The sequence below is a fragment of the Calliopsis andreniformis genome, chromosome 7 (assembly GCF_051401765.1).
Source record: "Calliopsis andreniformis isolate RMS-2024a chromosome 7, iyCalAndr_principal, whole genome shotgun sequence".
Lineage (NCBI taxonomy): Eukaryota > Metazoa > Arthropoda > Insecta > Hymenoptera > Andrenidae > Calliopsis > Calliopsis andreniformis.
The window spans coordinates 9,783,804-9,803,087 of record NC_135068.1 but is presented as its reverse complement, the minus strand read 5'-3'; the positions used below and the strand labels follow the sequence as shown (position 1 = coordinate 9,803,087).

Below are 19,284 nucleotides of genomic sequence, written 5' to 3'. Positions count from 1 at the left end.
TGTGATGGAAAAGTTGATGGTGAAGAAGGGATTTGTAGGAAGCAACGAGCAGTATCATTTGGTGAAGTTTGGTCGTTAATGAGGGATGGTGACTAAAGTGATTGGTGAAAAGTGATGATTTAAGGGGAATAAGATTGTCAGTGGGACTGTGGAAGCTTGAGAAAACAAATTGGGAACTTGGAGTACTTGGACAGTAGCCATCGAACTCTTCTTGTGGTAAGTATTTGAACCGAAAGTGCAGTACTTAAAAGCCTGGAGGGTCTTTGAAACGCAGAGACACAATAGGGTAACGTCCAACCACCTGAGCAACCAAGTAGGGTTGAATCCCTTACCCAACATCCAGTCGACCTCTCAACCATTAGGCAACTTTCAGAAGACCATTCACTCAAAACATTCCAGCGTCAATTAAAACTGACCAGTTTTCAGTCCACATTTCAGCAATGAATTACCCTAAGGCTAACGCAATCTCGATGTCATATTTAGTCAGCCGAAGAGCACACACCACTTGCGTTTTTGTATAACATAGCATAGATGCCACCCAGGCAAATGCACAGCTAAAAAGTTCGACATCATTTAATATTTTTGGGCGCGAAAATGCGCGGCAAATGGAAGTACGAAGGCACGGGGGAACGAAGTGATTCATCGAACCGCTTCTTGAACCGCCATTGAATTGGTGGCATCGCGGATCGTGGCCCTAGGAGGGAGGACTTTACGCCGGTTGCCCATGGCAGTGCGTTTCAGTTTACGGTCCCGTGAATTCGAGGAGTATCGTGCCCCACATAGCCGACGTATCCGGCTGATGCATCACGCGTAAATCACTTTAGCCCTGCCAGGAATCCTTTTTCCTCGGATTATTTCCGCTTACTCTCGCGGCAATTGCTTTTACCGCTTTGTTCCAGCCGATAGAAAACGTAATTGGCAACTTTAACGAGGATACGGTGATTACCTGTAAGAGAGGTGCTCGTTTATCGAGTAACGGCTGTTAACAGTCTGATCGTTTAATTCGATATTCCTCCAGAAAGATTTGTTCCAATGCATTGTACACTACAATGAACCCATGAGTTATGGCTGTTCAGGGCTAAATGTAGCGTGGAATTTATAGGAAACATGGGTCTTGAAGTTGTATGGACTTCAGTCTGCAAACGCGTGGGAGACATTGCATTATACCTGCTACACTTTTTATAGGACGATAGTTTTGTGATCTTTTGTTCATTGTATAATACAGAATCGTAGAACTTTTCTCAATGGGGAAACTGCACTTTTATGGGTATACTTCAATCCTGATTGCCCTTCCTTAGTTTCAAGTACCGAGAACAAACTATCGCTCTCGCCTCCCCCACCTGTAGTTCCGATGTCGTATCGCGTATCTAGATTTCACGTAATAAAGTAGTTTCTTCGTATGCTTTCTAACCACGCGTTATGTTCACCCGTTGCAGACACATAAGCCCCCATTTCGACCCTTCACTCGATGATCCAACATCGATCCAACAAATGTTTGCCTCGGCTTTTGTTGGCCGAGGTCCGTTGTCACGCTACCCGCGAGGAGCTCTCACCTGACAGATGTCTTACGTGCATATTAAATTTAGGTGTCTAGAAGACAAGGTAAAAGACCCTTGATCCTAGGTCCATGTCATAAATCCTAGATCCTAGGCCCAAGATTCTAGGTCCTAGTTCCATGATCTTAAGCCCAAGATAGGTCCTAGGTCCTAGACCCAAGATTCTAGGTCCTAGTTCCATAATCTTAAGCCCAAGATAGGTCCTAGGTCTAGAATCCCAAGTTCCAGGTCCAAGATCCTAAGTAATAATATTGTAGGTGTAGACATGAGCTTATTGTTATCCTATAATTATCAAGATCTTCATTTCCAGATGCATCGGCCGTCGCTGGGACCGGTGAAGGATGTCCTTGGATCGCCATGAGGCACAACATTCTGAAGATCCTGCCAATCCTCTGCTGCACGGTGCACTTACACGCCGGTCAATGTGGGTCTTTCGAATTTTCTCACGCCACCTGTTCGCCCCTCCCCATTGCCACCACTTTTCGTCCCTTTGGTTCTGTCGTTCGCCCCGCTGTCCCCCTTCCTTCCCCTTTAGTCGCGACCTTAATCGCCCCTTCTTCCGTTTCATCACACGGTTCATCGCGTGCGAACGGTTACGCACAAGAATCGCGGTTGCAGAAGGAAAAGAGACCAAGATTGTCTCTATTCTCGACTATTCGTGCTTCCTCTGTTCCCCATCGATGACTTCTGTGACACCTGCATTATTGGCGATCGAATAACTTAGAAAGTCAAAAGAGCCAACCTCTTTTCCTACTTAATGTTCCAAATACAGCACAAAAGGAACTTCTTAGAAGTCTTTTTAATAGCACTTAAAGAAACTCAGTTAATTTACTACTTCACGTGATTACGATCTATTTCCTAGCTGACTGATCATTATCTGAATTGTTATGCTGTAGTTAACAGTCAGACATGTGTTTCTTGTAGATAACGTCTTGTAGGGATCCGTAAGATACTTTCATTATTTCATTAGTCTCATAATTCTTCATCTAGTCGTTTTATGGTGAACGTTGATTTGCTTCTTCACGCGGTCACTTTAGTGCAAGTGCAGAACACTTAGTCGCTATCTCATTACGTGGGAAACGAGTCTGTTGTCAAGATAACGTTAAACAGGTATTTACCTTGGCGCGTAGAATCGTGTGAATTTATGTTATTCCTTGTTCTACCGACAAGTTTAATGAAGCAAGTGAAATATGTATATAGGTTGGCAGGTATTCTGTCTCATTTTTAACATCACATCAAGGGCCATAATTTGTCCAACATCTTGAGCTCCTGAAGTCCATGCCTAATGCTAATACTATTGCATATGGTATATGCTCATATACTTCAACATTATTACATTCTTCTGCCTTTAATTGTCACGACTAAAGATGGTCAAATTTTCAAAAGGATTCATTTCAGTCATAGATCTTACTTTCTAGAATATTCTATCTTCAGTAGATGTCAGTAGATGATGAAGAGACGACCTCAAATAATATTCTTTTATCGAATAGTATTAATACTATCGTCTTCTTCTGGAAAAGTCTTCGACTGGTAGGGAAAAGATTACGAAAAGCAGCGGCGGAACGTTGCATCGTCGATATACGCCGTAGGTTGGCAACGAGCGGAACTTCGCTCCAAGGGAGCGCACACGTCTAACCCTCGTGCATGCGCTCCTGTTAAATGACGTCTGCGTGTGTACATTTTAGTGGACACATAGGATTCGTAGATACACGTTATGCTTCTATGTGAAAATATAGCCTTTCCTTATCTGCACGACTCATCGCGATGTGGATGGCCACTCTTACTCCGTCAGTCATTAAAATGTAGGTTTCTACTATGCCAGTGACTCTCAACTTTTCGTCCTTTGTAATATGCATTTGTATGTACACTGTACACGCAAAATATTTGAACAAGGTCTAAGATTACTTTAAAATTCATTGTACTTACCAAAAAGAATAAAGAATCTTTAATAAACGTAGGTTAATAAGGGACCCTGAAACTAATTCTTACGGCACGAGCTACAAAATTTTCAGTTTACATTTATATAAAATGTTCCATAACTCTAAGCAAATTAGTTCTTATCGTTTCCTGAATGTCTAATGTTCTCCTGAATAATTCATTTAAGGCGTTCTGAGCGACACTGTACTGTCGTAGATAAGTACAGGTTATGAAGTCCCCCAATCGTAATTAACCAACTTTCGAAAACTTAATAAATTGTTAACAATAATATAATGTTTCAGCTAATGACGAAAGTATGTAGAGATTATGAAAGCTTCAAGCAGAAAGCGTGCAATGTTAGGAAACATTTAATTTGCCATAGACAAAGTAGAAATTCGATTGAAATTTTCGTCCCATCTTTAACTACGCGGTCACTAAAGAAAAGTTTCTTTTATTATTGCGTCATACAAGTAACGGATAACAGGTATTTCGATGCACAACAAATCAGAGTCAACGATCGCTTGATATCACGTAATTTGATCTTATTACCAACGGTCAAGATTATTCCTAACTCGAGAGCACATGGTCACTACGTGAGTCGTTTCTCTTGAAGTAACGCTAACAACTCAAACGTAACCAAATTTTCTATTTCCACCAACTATAAAAATACTCTGTGTTCCATAAAAATCTAATTTTACCAAAAAACACGACGATCTACATTTACTTGGACAGGAAGATGTGCAACCAACCGGTTCTTAAAATCACCGGAAACCCCAAAACCACACGAGTCACGTGTAAAGAATATCTTGATCTGAATTGAAGGAACATGATCGTCCGTGGTTCAAGGAAGCTAAAGAAATACAACCACTGGACATAACAAAATATAAAAACGAATTTCCTTATCATTTCCCTTATCGTTCCTCTTTTTCCCAACTTCTTCATTCCCTGGTAAATGTTACTTTCCACAAAAGTTATGTCTATTATTTATTTACTACTCCATCACAGTAATCCGTGACGCAAGATGCTTCCTGGACAATGGTGCCACCGCGGCGCACCTCTTCGTCAGCGAGGATCTGCCAGTCGGTGACACTGTGGGTGTTCTGGGGGTGTTGGGGGATCCTGGACCACAAGGGGACATCGAACTCAGGCTACAAGAACTCGACAGTCCTGTGACGTTCTCGGCGTACTCGAAGAACCTAACTCTGATTAGGCCTCTCGATAAGGAGGGTGTCGATGGGCCTGCCAGCGTTTACGTGAACGTTATTTGCGAGAGAAAACACACCTTGGATCCTGTAAGTTCAGTATGCCAGTATCGATCTGCCTTTACTTCCGCGATAAAAGAAAGATGCATGTAGTATAATTGTTTCTCCTCGTTGCAAGGGATTCGTGATACCGGTTAACATCCGCGTGACTGATGCCAATGACAATGCTCCTCAGTTCGTTAATGCTCCTTATGTGCTGAACATCTCGGAGGTGAGGATTTGGGAACCCCCTTTTTACAAATTATGATACTATGCCATAAATTTGTTCTTTTATAGAGCTTTTGTTACCCCATTTTAGGTCACAGTGGTTGGCACTAGAGTTCTCCAAGGTGTACGAGCAGTCGATGTTGATCAACCAGGACCCTTTTCCACTGTGCAGTATGCAGTCTTACCTGGGCCACATTCAGTACGTTTAATTCTACTTTTGCTTTTAAAAATAGTTGAACGATTCACATCGAACCAGGAACACAATTTTTGCATAGGACTATTTCGTGTTCGTGAACGCTTTAGAGGGGACGCTGGTTCTGAGGAAGCCATTGGACTATGAAGCATTATCCAATTTTTCGGTGGATATCCGTGCTCAGGTGAATCACTATTAGTATTGTGATTCGAAGTATTTAAGTCACATTGTTCTAATAAAATTAATTTTTACCTTCAGGACCAAGGCAATCCTCCAAAATCATCCACCACGACCCTCCATGTGAACGTTATCGATGCTGATGACCAAAATCCTGCCTTTGAGAGTGACCAGTACAAAGTCATCATCCCTCGACACATAAAAACGGTAGAATTGCCGCATTTGAGTTGAGATGAATAAATAGAAGCCACAGCGAATGAAAGTACAATTGCTAGTATTGTTATTTTTAGAGAAGAACATTAAGAGTGGATCCAGTACCCATAAAGGCTGCGGATCAAGACGTGGGGATCAACGCTCCAGTTAGATACACCATTCAGGGTGGAATTTTGCCATTTCTCGACCTGAGTCCAGAAACTGCCGAGGTGACCATAACACGTCCCCTTTATGAGCATGAGCTCTTATCTCCAGCCACGATTGTTGTTAAGGCAAGCATAGTGTAATTATCTGATTTTGAAATGCAATTCTTCTGGAACAAGTTTTGATTATTTTAATTTACAGGCTACACAGGTGGATAATCCAGACAAGTATGCACTGTCTACGATAGTGGTTTCCAGGGAGGGTGATTGGATCGTGGAACCCACTGCTGGTAAGAGTCATTAAGTCAATTTCTGCCTGGATTGATATTAATGAAATGCTACAAATTAGGTGGAAGATTGCCAGTGAAGTTCGTAAGGCGAGACCACCAGACGAATATTCCTGAGAACACCCCACCAGGAAGTGTCCTACTAATAACAGGAGTCAACAAAGCGGATTCTGTGAGTTTGAGTCAGGAATTAAAAATTGTCAAGGAAAGTTGAGTGGAAATCAATTGCTTCAATTTTACTTCCAGAATTTAAGGTTTTGGCTCGCTGGAGCGATCGAAGACCTAGAGAGGTTCTCTATTACCAATTCTGGGGAATTAATTCTAAAAGGGACATTGGACTATGAAAGAAGAGTACAGCACAGTTTCTTGGTCCACGTCACTGATGGCCACCATGTACGTCTGTGCAAGAAAAAACACTGCAATTTTATTGTTAAAATGTGTACTTTCCATAAATTCAAATTAAGTTGACCCTCCAGTCACGATGCCATTATCATTCAATTAGGGTAGCGTGATAGATAAATAGAATAGGAATGCAGCTAGTGTTATTCAATTAAAGAACCTAATGATTAATGATGAACATGATGTTCTAGAATGACACTTCGCGCGTGAATGTCACAGTCGAGGACGTGAATGAATGGGAACCCCGGTTTCGACATCCCAGATACGAATTTCACGCTGCAACCTTGAAAGAGGGATCCATTGTCGGTAAGCCGCTTTCTCCTGAATAATTTTCTTTGCTGGGTTCATTGACATATTCCAAGACGAAACTTTCAGGGAAATTGGAAGCAGCTGACGGCGACAGGGATGACAAGGTCAGCTTGTCCCTCAGAGGCCCAGATGCAAGGTATGGCACACAGGGAAATTCGAATTATAGGGAATGCAAATCAATGAACGTTATTAAATGCGCAATGTAATAGGTCGTTCGAGATACGTGACAGTGGAGAGTTGATACTGAGGTCTCTGTCGACTATCAATGGTTCCTTAGCCAGATTAGTAGCTGTCGCTTCCGATTCGGGTCGCCCTCCAAGGTATGCATATAAAATTCAGTTCAATTACTTTTAAGTGAACTGCCACATTAATCTTCCTCTTTAAAGGTCTAGCATGATTCCAGTGATCGTGCACATACCGAATAGTGGGTCTCTGCCAATCGCTGCGAGAGCTGCACCTGCTTGGTTGGGTAGCAGTGTCCTATTGGTTGCAGTCTTTGGAGCTGTCTTGGGACTTCTCGGAGTTATCATACTTGCTTTAATTCTGTACATATATAAACAGTAAGTAAAATTGATGAATTGAACAGCATCATCTATTCTTCCTCATTATCCCCCTTTTCCCTTGTTATAGTAAGAGACCAAAGACCAGTGGCTCAGTGAGTTCGGTAGGGACAGGATATCGCGAAAAATCCCCAGTTCCCTCAGCACTGAGCCCAACACCCCAAATACTCGGAGCAAACATGCTTCAGGATGCTTTGGAGACTCCTCGAAGAGGAAACCACCTGGAGGGTGCGCACAGTATCGAGGAGAACAATGAAGAAGCTGATGCTGACGAAGATGATCACGTTGACCAGGAGATTATCGATGAGAGTAACAACGATGAGGTTCAGGAGAGGAACAACGGAGTAAACGATGTCGAGAATCCTGTCTTTGGTGCAAGAAACTCCTACAGTGCCACGATCAAAAGTAATTCTCCTTGTCCCATATGCCATATCATCAATTCCTTCACTCATTGCTTCTTTATGCAATCTCAGGTGTATCATCGGCCAGACAAGTGCCTCTATATGCAAGGCACAAGATCGGCCCAGCCCCAAATCCACCAGGCCTGTCAGCAACGTCAAACATTCCCAACATTGGAGGCCTGGTTCAAAATATGAACGATTTAAGTGCGAAAACTAACCTGAACACTGGATCTCGGGAATCTTCCAATTACTCTGGAGACCTGCCAGACTCCCTCATGCCAGCTTGGCCTGCTTGTTCCGTTTCGCAGAGAGTTAAGAAGCTGTCCTGGGACGACGATGATAGGGTAATCAGGATATGAATACACAAATTGATTGCTGTTTTATGATCAATCCTGCTGAATCTATAAAGCTTTGCCAATCCATTTTCAGACAGTGGACAGTGTAGAAGTGGCGGCAGAGACACGGTCCAGAAACGGTCAAGTGGGGAACGAGCGACTAAATCTCACCGTGTATTTCTAATTACATTAAAAATGAAAGACTGAAGGACAAGATCATTCCACGAAGCCAATGGCAGACCGTACCAGTGACGTATCACGTCCCTGCGCGGCATTACGATACTGCTAGATTCTAAATGAATTTAGATAAGATGTACATACAAGATGTATAGATATTTACATATGTTAGCTACAGATGATTTGCGTTGGGCCTAACACAAATTCTTCTTTACTATAATTATATTAAAGACATGCAAAGATGAAGACTCTGGTTACTTTGTTTCCATCAATTCTTCCGATTACTGAGATTATGTGAAGCAGTTTGAGAAAGGCCGAGGAAAATTTTTGTCACCGAATCGAGCATCCATAACGGCATCTCCAGTCGAGATAAAGTCGTGTTCCTCGGAGAGAACCGTGTCAGTAGGACAGTCTTTGAGAAATGTGGAATTACCCACAAATCCTCTTTTTAGCATACCAAAACGCATTTCAAGTTCAAGCACACACAAATCACCAACTTTTAATTGCAATTCGACTTATTTATACTGACACTTTAAGATCATTTTTCTTTCCAACATTCTGAATGACTTTGAAACTTTTATTCCTTTTTTTAACAATATTTCTTGGCTCATGGATACTGCCATAACGAGTTTAAGAAGAGCGAGATTAAAAGGATATTAGGAACAGTACTGATAAGCGGCTGTCGCAAAAATACTGGGCGAAGAGTCGTTTGGATCCGTCGATGAAAGTGACTCATTTTTCCGAGGAGGAGAGAAAGTGTCCCGCAGAAGGTTGTGCGATCGAATCTCCAGTTGAATAGTCTTGCGTCGCTCATGAACGGAAGCGGATCGATCAGGTGTGCAGTGTGAAACGGAGGGAACATTAGTGGAATGATAATAACTGAGACAACGTCCCTGTTTTACGAGTATTATGTAAGTAAAGTTACCTACGACTTTATCCATCGAGTTAAATTCATCGAGGTTCATTTTGACCTATTCAGAGCAAATCAAAATTTAAAAATTGTACACCCAGAGATGAAGAGTCCTACATACTCAGTACTCCAATTCCACTGGAATTCTCAATTCCTACAATAACTGCATGGGAGCAATCAAATGTGGAATTCCTGCTGAGGAAATCATTTGCATAAACTGCACCTACGTATAGTTCCTTTAAACTTTCATAAAGAAAGTTGGAGACAGTGCTTGGAATGAAGTAAAAACATTGCTCGGTTTTTACTTCATCTGTTCTAGTTTTAAAGTGATGGTCATAGATCTTTACTTTCAGGTTTACTATGAAGAATAGGTGGTCCCTTTGCTCCTGCCTTCTGCTGATTCTGCAACTGCAGACCTGCATGGGAATTCCTGGTAAATAAGAAACTGGTAACAATTTCTTTGATGGGTTACTAATGGGGTCGTTGAAACGTTATCAGGTGACTTGGCTTTATCAAATGTGTCCACGATCGAAGCACCAGGACTATGGAGTGAGATTTTGGAAAACTGGGTGGTCTCTGACTCGAAGCCCTTCAGAACTTCCAAAGTGATGAAACTGGGTGACAAAATGTTGTCCATTTCGGGCAAGATATCCTCGACGAACAAGAGAGAGGTGACCGAAACTGACCTCTATCTACTTGGTAAAATTCTTTACTATGATTCAGTGGCAACATCCACAGAGTTGGACACTGGCCTGATCTACAAAAGACTCGACACTATACTCATCCTCATATGTTTTTTCAGGTGCAATAGAAAAGCTAGTTTACAGAGTGGATTTCCTAGAGAATCGCCTCAGGAGGGCAGAGGAACTTCTATATTACGTGATATCTGGAAATGTGAATAAAAAAGGTGCAAGCTTCTTAATCCAATCAAGCTCCCATTTTGCTCATCCACTGAAAGCAAAATTTCTTAATGAAACATCTTTTTTGTCCATACACTTTCAGAACCTTGCCCTGCGAATTACACAAAGATAGGCCAGCATTGCTACCACTTCAGCAACCGTGACTTCGATTGGAAGTCATCTGCCAGCCTCTGCCGAGGGATGGGAGGGAATCTGCTGGAATTCGACACAGAGGATGAGAAAAGAGACGTACTGGCCGGTTTGCAAACGAATTCCAAGTTGAAAGGAAAAACCTTCTGGACAGGGGGACTGAACCCTGGTCTCCTGTGGATTTGGGCCAGTACTGCGAAGCCAGTTTATCAGAATACTAAACAAACTGTCCCTGGAGACGGCAGGTGAGTCTTTTTGTGATTTAGACACTAGGCCTACATTTATAATTATTGCACATTATATTTTCAGGTGCCTGAAATTATCCTACAACTCAACATCCAGATTGTACTCTTATCAAAGCGACGACTGTGGCGCAAGGCACAGGTACGCGTGTAAATTAACCACGGATGATGAATCAGCGAATAAGATTGAGAAGACTGCGCGGATGATACTCAGTGGACAGCAATAATTATCGTGATTGAATATAGTATTTATTGTGGTTTTATTTATTACACTCTAAGAGGTTACATGTAAAGGAATGTGTTAGGAAGTCCTTTCCTTCTACACTGAAAAGTTTCGTGTTAGAAATATTACAATATCAAATATTTAAATATTTAAGAAGACTTGTACTTGTAATACTTTATTATTTTAAGAAAGGTGGTTCTTATGACACTAAATATTTTTAGTACTATACTATAGGACGTTTTATACTGAGTGTAGATAAATTAGTATAAATAAACTAGTATACTTTCATTCAAAATTATGCGATTTAATTACTGTTGTGTATAACCCTGATTTCCAAATCCTTAAGAAGCAATTTAGTGTCTTATGAGAAACAGTGTCATTGTAATCAATGTCAATAAAAAAAAATACTACTTGTGAATACAAGCTCTGTGAATTTAAGGTGTATGTAGTACCACAAGAAGTATGTATATAAAAAGAATCATAATAAATTTTGACAATACAAAAAGTACAGGACGTCTCAAGATGAGTTCCATAAGAATTGTCTCCTCTTCGTTTCTTTATTTTCTTATGGAGGATCACCTTCTAAAACGAGAAAAAAGAGGAAAAGTCCTCACCCACTTTATTCCTTCTACATTTTCCCCCTCTCTTGTGCGACCCCCGCCATTGAAACATCCTGTACAATTTCTTGCCTAATTAAGCCACTTCATTTATGGCCGTTCGCGGAACTTTCAGCAACTGAAATTGAGGTCATCGTCTTCGCAGACTGATGGCTCATAACAAGACTCCGCTTTTCCTTGTTCACAAGTGCCAGAACATCGTCGCTACCAGCGATCAGGCCCCCCTTCTCTGTAATTAACTCTTTGGTAGCCTCGATATTACCTAAATCGACACCACGGCAACAATCGTCGACCACTGCCACGGGATACCCAAATCGAAGCCCATCCAGGCAGGCATTCTTCACGCAAACGTCATAAGCCAGCCCGCAAACGTACACGTGCGTCACACCTGCGTCACGGAGGATGGTCTGCAGCTCGCCAGTACCCTCGCTGTTGCTGTCGTGGAACACTGAATAAGCCTCCACGTTTGGGTCCTTTCCTTTTCGTACCTGAGACATGATGAATGGTTAATAAAATGTGTATGCAGAGTTGGAAAAATAAGGATAGGTTTCACGAAATAACGAAATGAGTGGTCCCATTTTGATAGTCTTCTGCTGCTTCTATGAATGAAAAAGGACACATTGTGTGTACATGTATTATAGGATTAGAAACTTTTCCCTTCTGAGATATACGTAAATGTGTACTTACTTTTATGATGCAATATTTTAAGGTTTCAGGGACTGTTAATAGTTGCCTAGTATATAGCGAATTTTATTGAAGAGTAATAAGCTTAGCAAATACAGTACCTGTGCCGAATCTGGTGCAACCACGAGGTCTTTGTGCAGCTGGGCCCCCCACGTGTCTATGACGCAATGTTTGGGCCATAGTGTCTGCTCCACATGGGGCTCGGCGAATGTCACTGTGTCGAATGGTTTAGCCTTTTCCTTCGTCACCTAATGAGTTTCAAATTATTACCATGGATGGTTTATTATATGATTCTTAGCACACTGCATCCGATAGGGTAAAATTATGCTTTGTGTAGATTGGCGCTATTTCGGATAAAATTAAGATCTCACGCAGATAATTTTAGCAAGTTTCTCAGGCTGAAAATAGCCAAGGGAGATTTAGTTCCTCACAAAAAAAAAGGAATAGACTATTGTCCTCTAAACATCTGTGTTTTTCTATTAATGATGAGTGTCTGGAAGTACATGGTAAAGATTCATTTGCAAAGGTCGAAGGCAACAAGTTTGAAAAGTAACAGCCTCGCCGACCAGCCATAAATTTTCTAGAAAATACGAGGCCTAGACGCAGAAAAAAGCTCGCGCCTGGGAGACCCTTTCTATTGGGGATAACGCGAGGTTTGAGGAACATGTGTTAATGATGCGTTTCGAATAAAGAAACAACGTCTTGAAAGTTCTGGCCTTTGACGCTGACCACGTGGCGGTGAAATCTGCCGCGACCTTTCTCTCGTGAATGAAGAGAATCCTCGAAGTGAATGAAGCCCTGCCATTGTGTCTTTTGTCCCATTCGACACGTTGTGATTTCTCATGAAAAACTATTCTAACTTCTCATGAGATTATCTTTTACTCGACGTTTTTTTAGAGAAATTTTGTCAACAGAAATTTCGTATATGGTATACGATGACGTATATTTGAAAAATATAATATACGTTAAAGTTTGAATTTCCCGCGAAATGTTGAAAAATTTAAGCAGTGTCTATATATATTATATACTCTGCAATAAGGATTAAATGGGACAATTAACTCATTCACGTCGTTAAGTTTTAATAGGCTTCTTAACTATGATCTGATCACATGACTTCCATTACAGATTTTAATGGAAAAATTCCCCTATTTGATAAGAAAATTCCCCTAGTAGCAAATTCAACCTTTTTTGATTTGTTGCTTACACCACTTTTATAATTACTGGTACAAATGCGGTTTATTAAATCTCGTACCTTTGAATCTGGATGCAATTCTCGTAAATGGAGATTTTCATAAAAGCTGATGTGATTTTCGGGATGCCAATCGAAGGAGTATATAATTTTATCGAAGTGTGCATCCTTTATCAGGCGATTTATCGGTTCCACCACATCCAATCCATCCTGTTTGCCTTCGCAGTTACGAAGAGCTAAGGATCCATCAATGAAATCGTTTTGCACGTCGATAATCAATAGAGCGTTTACAGGCTGAATCACTGTTTTTAACCACTCGTGAAACCTATGAATTCAAATCAAAACCTAAGACGTGACAAGATATAATATATTCAGGTGACGTTTTGAGATAGTTTTAAGATGCAACCTTAGGCCATTTTTTTAAAATTTTAAATACGAGATTAAAGTTATAAAAATATGACACATAAAGAATGAGAAATTTGGACAACCGAATATTTTGCAAAAAATTACACGAATATACAAATTCCAAAATTTCAATATAATAAATTTCAACGCTTATTTGTAAGTATGATAATTCATTATTTAAAGGGATTTTTTGATAGATATCGTTAGTTTTTTCCATTACAGCCTTTAATATGTATATACTTGACGACAAAATAAATAAATACATTGTAAATATAAGTCTTTAACTTCTGAAAATAAAAATTTATAAGGATTTGTACACTTTCGTGTCAAATTATCGCAACGTCATTACGTATGTGTGTACTTCCGCTTAATGATAGGCACTTAGCAGCGAAACGTTTCGAATCAATTCACACATATACATATATGTGAAATATACAATCGCTTTGAATATAAAATATTGAAATTCATTCGACAGTCTCTAATGACCAAATTGCTACGAAACGTGCATAAATCATGGTATTTAATGCCCGTAACTACTTTCGATAACGCAGGTAAATTGGAACAATGAATGAAAAAAACATTCCGCGTGACTGCTCAGTTCATTGTTCGTTTCGTATCGTCTTGAATTGTCCCTGTTTCTTACTCCATAAAACTGATTTTAAAATCAGTCTTTTAGATGCGCATACGTAAGTCCTACTCACGTTTTCAGTTCTTCCCCCTTTACAACGCCATCTCGATTACGATCGAGTAAATTGAAGACCTCTTCTACCCTCCACTCGCTCTCGCCTGGAAATAGTTCCAAACAGATCGTGCGAAACTTCGCCAGATCTAACTCGCTCCTTTCACCTTCTAGATCCAGTTTATCCAAAAACGCCTCAATGGGCAACTGTTTTCCTCCAAATGAGTCCATCATCGAATCCTTTGTTCTCATATTTCATGCGGAACCCTAGCAACGCAACCAAACAAAATAGATTCACATAGCTTCTACTGTTAGTTCCAAATCCCTTATTTCCAGCTTTCAATTATATAAAATGACCGAGGAGTAGCCCTAGACACGTACGATCGATGCACGAGTTTTTTTTTATCGAGTCTGGCTGTCGAAACGACGCAAGCCTATTTTGTGAGGTTGATTTTGGGCCACGCGTGGAACGAGCTTGCTGCGCACTGGTCAGAAGCGATCGATCGTAGCACACACGTGTTTCTGGGAATTTATTGCCGGAGCTTACTCCTTTTATGCGCTACTTTTTGTGCTCAAATTATGTCACCCGTCCCACCTTTCCTCCTTATCTCGTCTTTATTTATTGCTATCTTTGTGTACACGTGAATCAGAGGTACACATAATAGAAAATTGCTCGTATCTTTAGAAGTTTGTAATCAGACATTATTTTGGTCAGCGAACGAAATTACAGATCGATTTGAGCATTGACAAAACACTTCTCTATTCAGCGTTGTTGGTTGTGTAACTGACCGATTCTATCGTGTATACTCCTCCTATACAAACTAGAGGTTTGTTATATTGCGTGTGTAAGGTATACTTATTGGGAGTATAGTGAATCGAGGTATTAGCTGATGGGCATAGCAGGATTTGGGGCCGAATTTTGAGAAACGAAGCGACGGTTGATGATTAATGATTTTAAGTATACAGAGTGTTTCATAAGAAAATATTTCGTTAATACGAAAAGCTAGATTATATCCTAAGGTACTAACTCCCATGCAAAATTTTGAAGGTGACCTTCATTTCTGTGTTCATGCAGGTTTTAATAATCGTTTTGTATCAGATAAGGTTTCACTAAACGTAGGATTCCCATATTTTTTTTAACTAGGGCATTCCCATATTTTTACATAAAATTTTGGATATAGTAATCAGAACAAGAGAGATCCTTAAAATGGGTATTTACAATAGTTAAAACAAGTGTGTCATAAGTATTGCCAATATCGTAATAGAAATTAATCAACAATAAGAATATTTTATGGGTTAGTCACCAAGAGTATTACTACATAGTTATACTAAAAAGTAGAATAAAATTCTTTAACCACAGATTTTGATGAAAAAGCGAGACACTTGGAATAAATATGACACACTGAAACATTTTATCAAAAAGGGACTGCCCCGAGAAAAATGGGATGAATGAGAACCCTAACTGAATGAAATTCGAGATACGAACGACTATATTCAGTTGTAGTTTCTAATAATTCTGATGAAACACTCTGTATTGTATTATCCAAAAAAAATACAAACCTCTTGATGCGACTTTTGAATTAACTCGACCACCTCGGCAGACTTTATGACTACGTTCTATCTTTATACTTTTAGCGGATAAATGATCACGTTATCAGAGATTCTTAATTCGTCGCAAGATAAAAAACAGCGGAAGATTAAACGAGAAAAAATCAGAGTACAATATTTCAAATGTTCTTTATCCAGGTGATTTTTATATATTTTAATACTGTTTTCATTGAAGTAGTCACTGATTATTTTTATTTTAAAAAATTTTATTAGCTATCATAAATAGTTAATAACAAATGAATCTGTAAGAATTTGGTACGGTGAATACTAAATTCGTTGTAAATTATAATGAACTATTTTTCTCAACAATAATTAAACAGTTTTTGTTTATATTACTTAACAAAAAATTATTAACACTTGCAACCTTCCTTACAAAATACTTTTTCTTATCGTAAAATTTAGATGTATCATGAAGTAACTTAAAATATATGATGGTTCTCTTCAAGTCGCATTGTACTTTGAAATGTACATCACAATATTGTGAATAGCTAACTATCCATTCACATACACATTTCACGAATATCGGCGTATAACCTATTTGCAACCATATTCCTACAGTTTGTATGTCATTGGTTGCAAATGGGCTAATTGGCATTGCAATTTGATTAGATTTTTACAGAAAATGGAATAAGACTCTGCTGTTTATACCAACAATAGAACATACTGTTTCAAAAATACTGGAGAAAGCAGAAAACACATTCACTTTCTGTAAAAATACCCTCCTATGATTGTAAGACCTATATTAAAGAGACGTAATAATGACACAAAATTGAATGGAATCATTTCGTAATTTCCTTTCCTTTTTTCAGAATATAACTCTGTTTTCGAGATAATTAGTTCTAAAACAAAACTTATTGCTAAACCTTATGTGTTATATGAAATACATTTCATTGAACAAGACATATAAAAATTGAGCTAAATAAATATTTTTGAATCCTTATTCTAAAAACCTTGTCTCATTCTGAATTAGTCGAACTACGACATAAAGCTTCCCTTGTCGCAGTTATTTCACACGCGAGTTTATTAATGAAGGGATGTCTAATCTTTCCATTTGTCGCGACGAAAAATTCTTCTAGCTCTCCAGGAACATTATCCCTCTTCTCATATTCATAGGCTTGCATAAGTAAGTCTAGTCTGTCCAGGTCTTTCACATATCTAGCTTCTGGAGTTTCCTGCTTTTCATACTCCTGTGGAAATAAAAAAATGTATCAAACAGGGGAATCTTATAACCTGGAATATACTATAAAATTTACTCAGTAACTTACTCTAAACATGTTAAGTATTGTAGGTCCCTTATCGCCCAGGAGTTTACAGATATCCTCCATAGCCTCATCCTCTCTTCTATGTTTCTCATCAGGCGAAACTCCACAATAAGGTGTTATATCTCCCACAATACACTCCGCTAGGTCATGAATTAGAGCCATCTGCATAATTCTGTAACAAGAGCAGAGAATTCATTCAATTAATAAAGCCCTAATGAACACAAACTACTCAGCAGTAACAATAATACCATTTCATACTTGATTTTGTCTAAATTTTCTTCACTGTCCACTAGAAAAGAAAGCATAGCCATCCGGTACATGTGACCCGCAATTGTTTCTGGATCTGGAATGTTTTTAATGACCCATCCTGTCCTCTTCATGTGCTGAAATCAAATATAAATCAATGTTCTCATACTCTCCAGTAGATTCTAATGTACTTGACCATATTTCTGTGATTTCAAATCATTTATAAAAAAAGGAACTTCTATACATAAATGGAAAAATTTTTTTTATTTGAGTTTACTTATTAACATGTAGGACTGAAAAAAGATATTACAATTTTAATAAAAATCTGATCAGATGAAAAATATATTGTGAAGTATTATGTCTTCGCTGATAGACAAACAGCAGTGTTAAATGTTTGATTATCAACTATACCTAACAATAAAATAATATCTAAATTGGATACTGATAGAAACAAAGAATGCTCAGAAAAATTTGTTCCAACAAAGACTTTACTCGTGGAGATCAAAGTATCATTCCTAATTTGTCATTTTATTAGATACAAATCCTGAAGAACTGATCCCACAATCATAAACGTGCACGTCGATCATGACAAATCCGCTTCAAGCTTACGACAGAATTATTTGCTCTTTAAAAACTGAATAGAACATCTTGCAATTTCGATCGCGCAATCCACGGACAGTCAGCTGGTGAAAGTCATCGCGGAACCAACGACTCCAATTTTTTCGCGCAAATAAATTTTTCATAAATTCTTATGTAACAAACGACCTATATACTGTGAAGAAACGAATGCATTATTAACCACAGAAAATCATGCTGATCGCAGCTGATCGAGAATGCCAAAAGCGGACATTTGACGTATCGAGCATGTATGTATCGTGCATATATGCCGTGGGTGCACGCGCCAGTCGCACCACGAATTTAGATTCGTCCTCACAGCACCACCTCACAGAAACCAGGATTGTGTACCTTCAGACGGCCAATCAGTTCCATGAATTCTTGCAAGTTCTTTATATCCATGTCGCCTGGAGCACTAAACAAAGGAAATACACAGTGAGACAGAACGAAACTTAGAACTGAAGTTCACCCCTCAAGCGCTCGCACTCGAATGATATCCTCGAGCTTGTGGCGCAAAGATATATTGCACTTTGCATTATTGCAGTACATTCTCACCAACACAACCATGCCTTCCTAGTAATAGTTACATAACTGCTCGTGTGGGTGAGTGTCTATGTGAAATCCATCGATCCACAGATCATATACTGAGAAACATGTAGTGGTAGTAGTAAATGCGATAGATGGCGCGTCTAAGCTCGTGTAGGAACCATGGTGGGGGAAGCTTATATAGGATGTCGTATAAAAAGCGACAGCAGCGTGAAGATCGCTCTAATACCTAGGATTTAAGTTTTTTTATTAAGTTTCAGGTTTATTTTTTTTAATGGAACTATATTTTTTTATTTGTTGTATAGTATTCCTCTGGTATTAAGAATTTTTCAAATTGTTACATGGATTACTGTAGTGTTACTGACTTCTAGAGGAACAATTTTTATTTGGAACAGTTGTAACAACTGCATGTGCAAATATTATAATCGATAAATATACCAATTTTAATGAAACAGTAGAATATCGTAACTTTTGCATAGACAAAATTATTAACGATTTAAAACAAAATCACTGATACTGAGTCGACTTTAACTTCTTGGTTCGATAAGATCGCAGTGAAAGAATCACCCTATGTCCTTCTATTAATAACAGGAAGATAAAATTGTATAAATATTTCCGAAATCCTGAAAAAGAGTTACTTAGAAAAAATAAATGCAGATATATATTCTCTTGGGATAATATTTTTGTTATCCAACATAATGGTCGATATACGTGCCAGTTTTGGCCATTTATTTGACATAATAATTGAGTATGCCTAAGAATTTATACGATTTCATTACACAGGAAGCATTTGTACAATTATTGGCCATTCTATTTTTGTTCATTTTTGTTAGAGGAAATGCTCGACAAGGTGAAAACATATACAGTTTATTG

The 19,284-nt window shown here is 39.0% G+C and overlaps 4 protein-coding genes across 4 annotated transcripts; 2 read left to right on the top strand and 2 right to left on the bottom strand.

Moving 5' to 3' along the window:
- The first annotated feature begins 1,913 nt into the window (after window positions 1-1,913).
- On the top strand, window positions 1,914-8,202 carry Cad96cb (protocadherin Fat 4-like Cad96Ca). The gene is made up of 17 exons (XM_076382211.1): window positions 1,914-1,980; window positions 4,479-4,765; window positions 4,854-4,946; window positions 5,034-5,141; window positions 5,218-5,319; window positions 5,394-5,519; window positions 5,603-5,797; window positions 5,871-5,958; window positions 6,018-6,127; window positions 6,202-6,348; window positions 6,546-6,660; window positions 6,730-6,799; window positions 6,873-6,983; window positions 7,050-7,223; window positions 7,294-7,628; window positions 7,697-7,968; window positions 8,054-8,202. Exons 1-17 carry the CDS (start codon window positions 1,914-1,916, stop codon window positions 8,141-8,143), a joined length of 2,490 nt encoding a protein of 829 aa, XP_076238326.1. The 3' UTR covers window positions 8,144-8,202.
- A 1,204-nt stretch (window positions 8,203-9,406) lies between these two features.
- LOC143181720 (oxidized low-density lipoprotein receptor 1) lies at window positions 9,407-10,564 on the top strand. The gene is made up of 5 exons (XM_076382270.1): window positions 9,407-9,479; window positions 9,545-9,745; window positions 9,849-9,953; window positions 10,049-10,340; window positions 10,405-10,564. Exons 1-5 carry the CDS (start codon window positions 9,407-9,409, stop codon window positions 10,562-10,564), a joined length of 831 nt encoding a protein of 276 aa, XP_076238385.1.
- Window positions 10,565-11,198: 634 nt separating this feature from the next.
- Window positions 11,199-14,386, bottom strand: LOC143181405 (nicotinamidase). Its single transcript, XM_076381786.1, has 4 exons — window positions 14,157-14,386; window positions 13,114-13,375; window positions 11,963-12,109; window positions 11,199-11,665 (listed from the first exon to the last, which is right to left on the bottom strand). Exons 1-4 carry the CDS (start codon window positions 14,384-14,386, stop codon window positions 11,264-11,266), a joined length of 1,041 nt encoding a protein of 346 aa, XP_076237901.1. The 3' UTR covers window positions 11,199-11,263.
- Window positions 14,387-16,690: 2,304 nt separating this feature from the next.
- Window positions 16,691-18,376, bottom strand: LOC143181952 (5'-deoxynucleotidase HDDC2). The gene is made up of 4 exons (XM_076382701.1): window positions 18,217-18,376; window positions 17,263-17,387; window positions 17,008-17,176; window positions 16,691-16,929 (listed from the first exon to the last, which is right to left on the bottom strand). Exons 1-4 carry the CDS (start codon window positions 18,265-18,267, stop codon window positions 16,699-16,701), a joined length of 576 nt encoding a protein of 191 aa, XP_076238816.1. The 5' UTR covers window positions 18,268-18,376; the 3' UTR covers window positions 16,691-16,698.
- Between the last annotated feature and the right edge of the window lie 908 nt (window positions 18,377-19,284).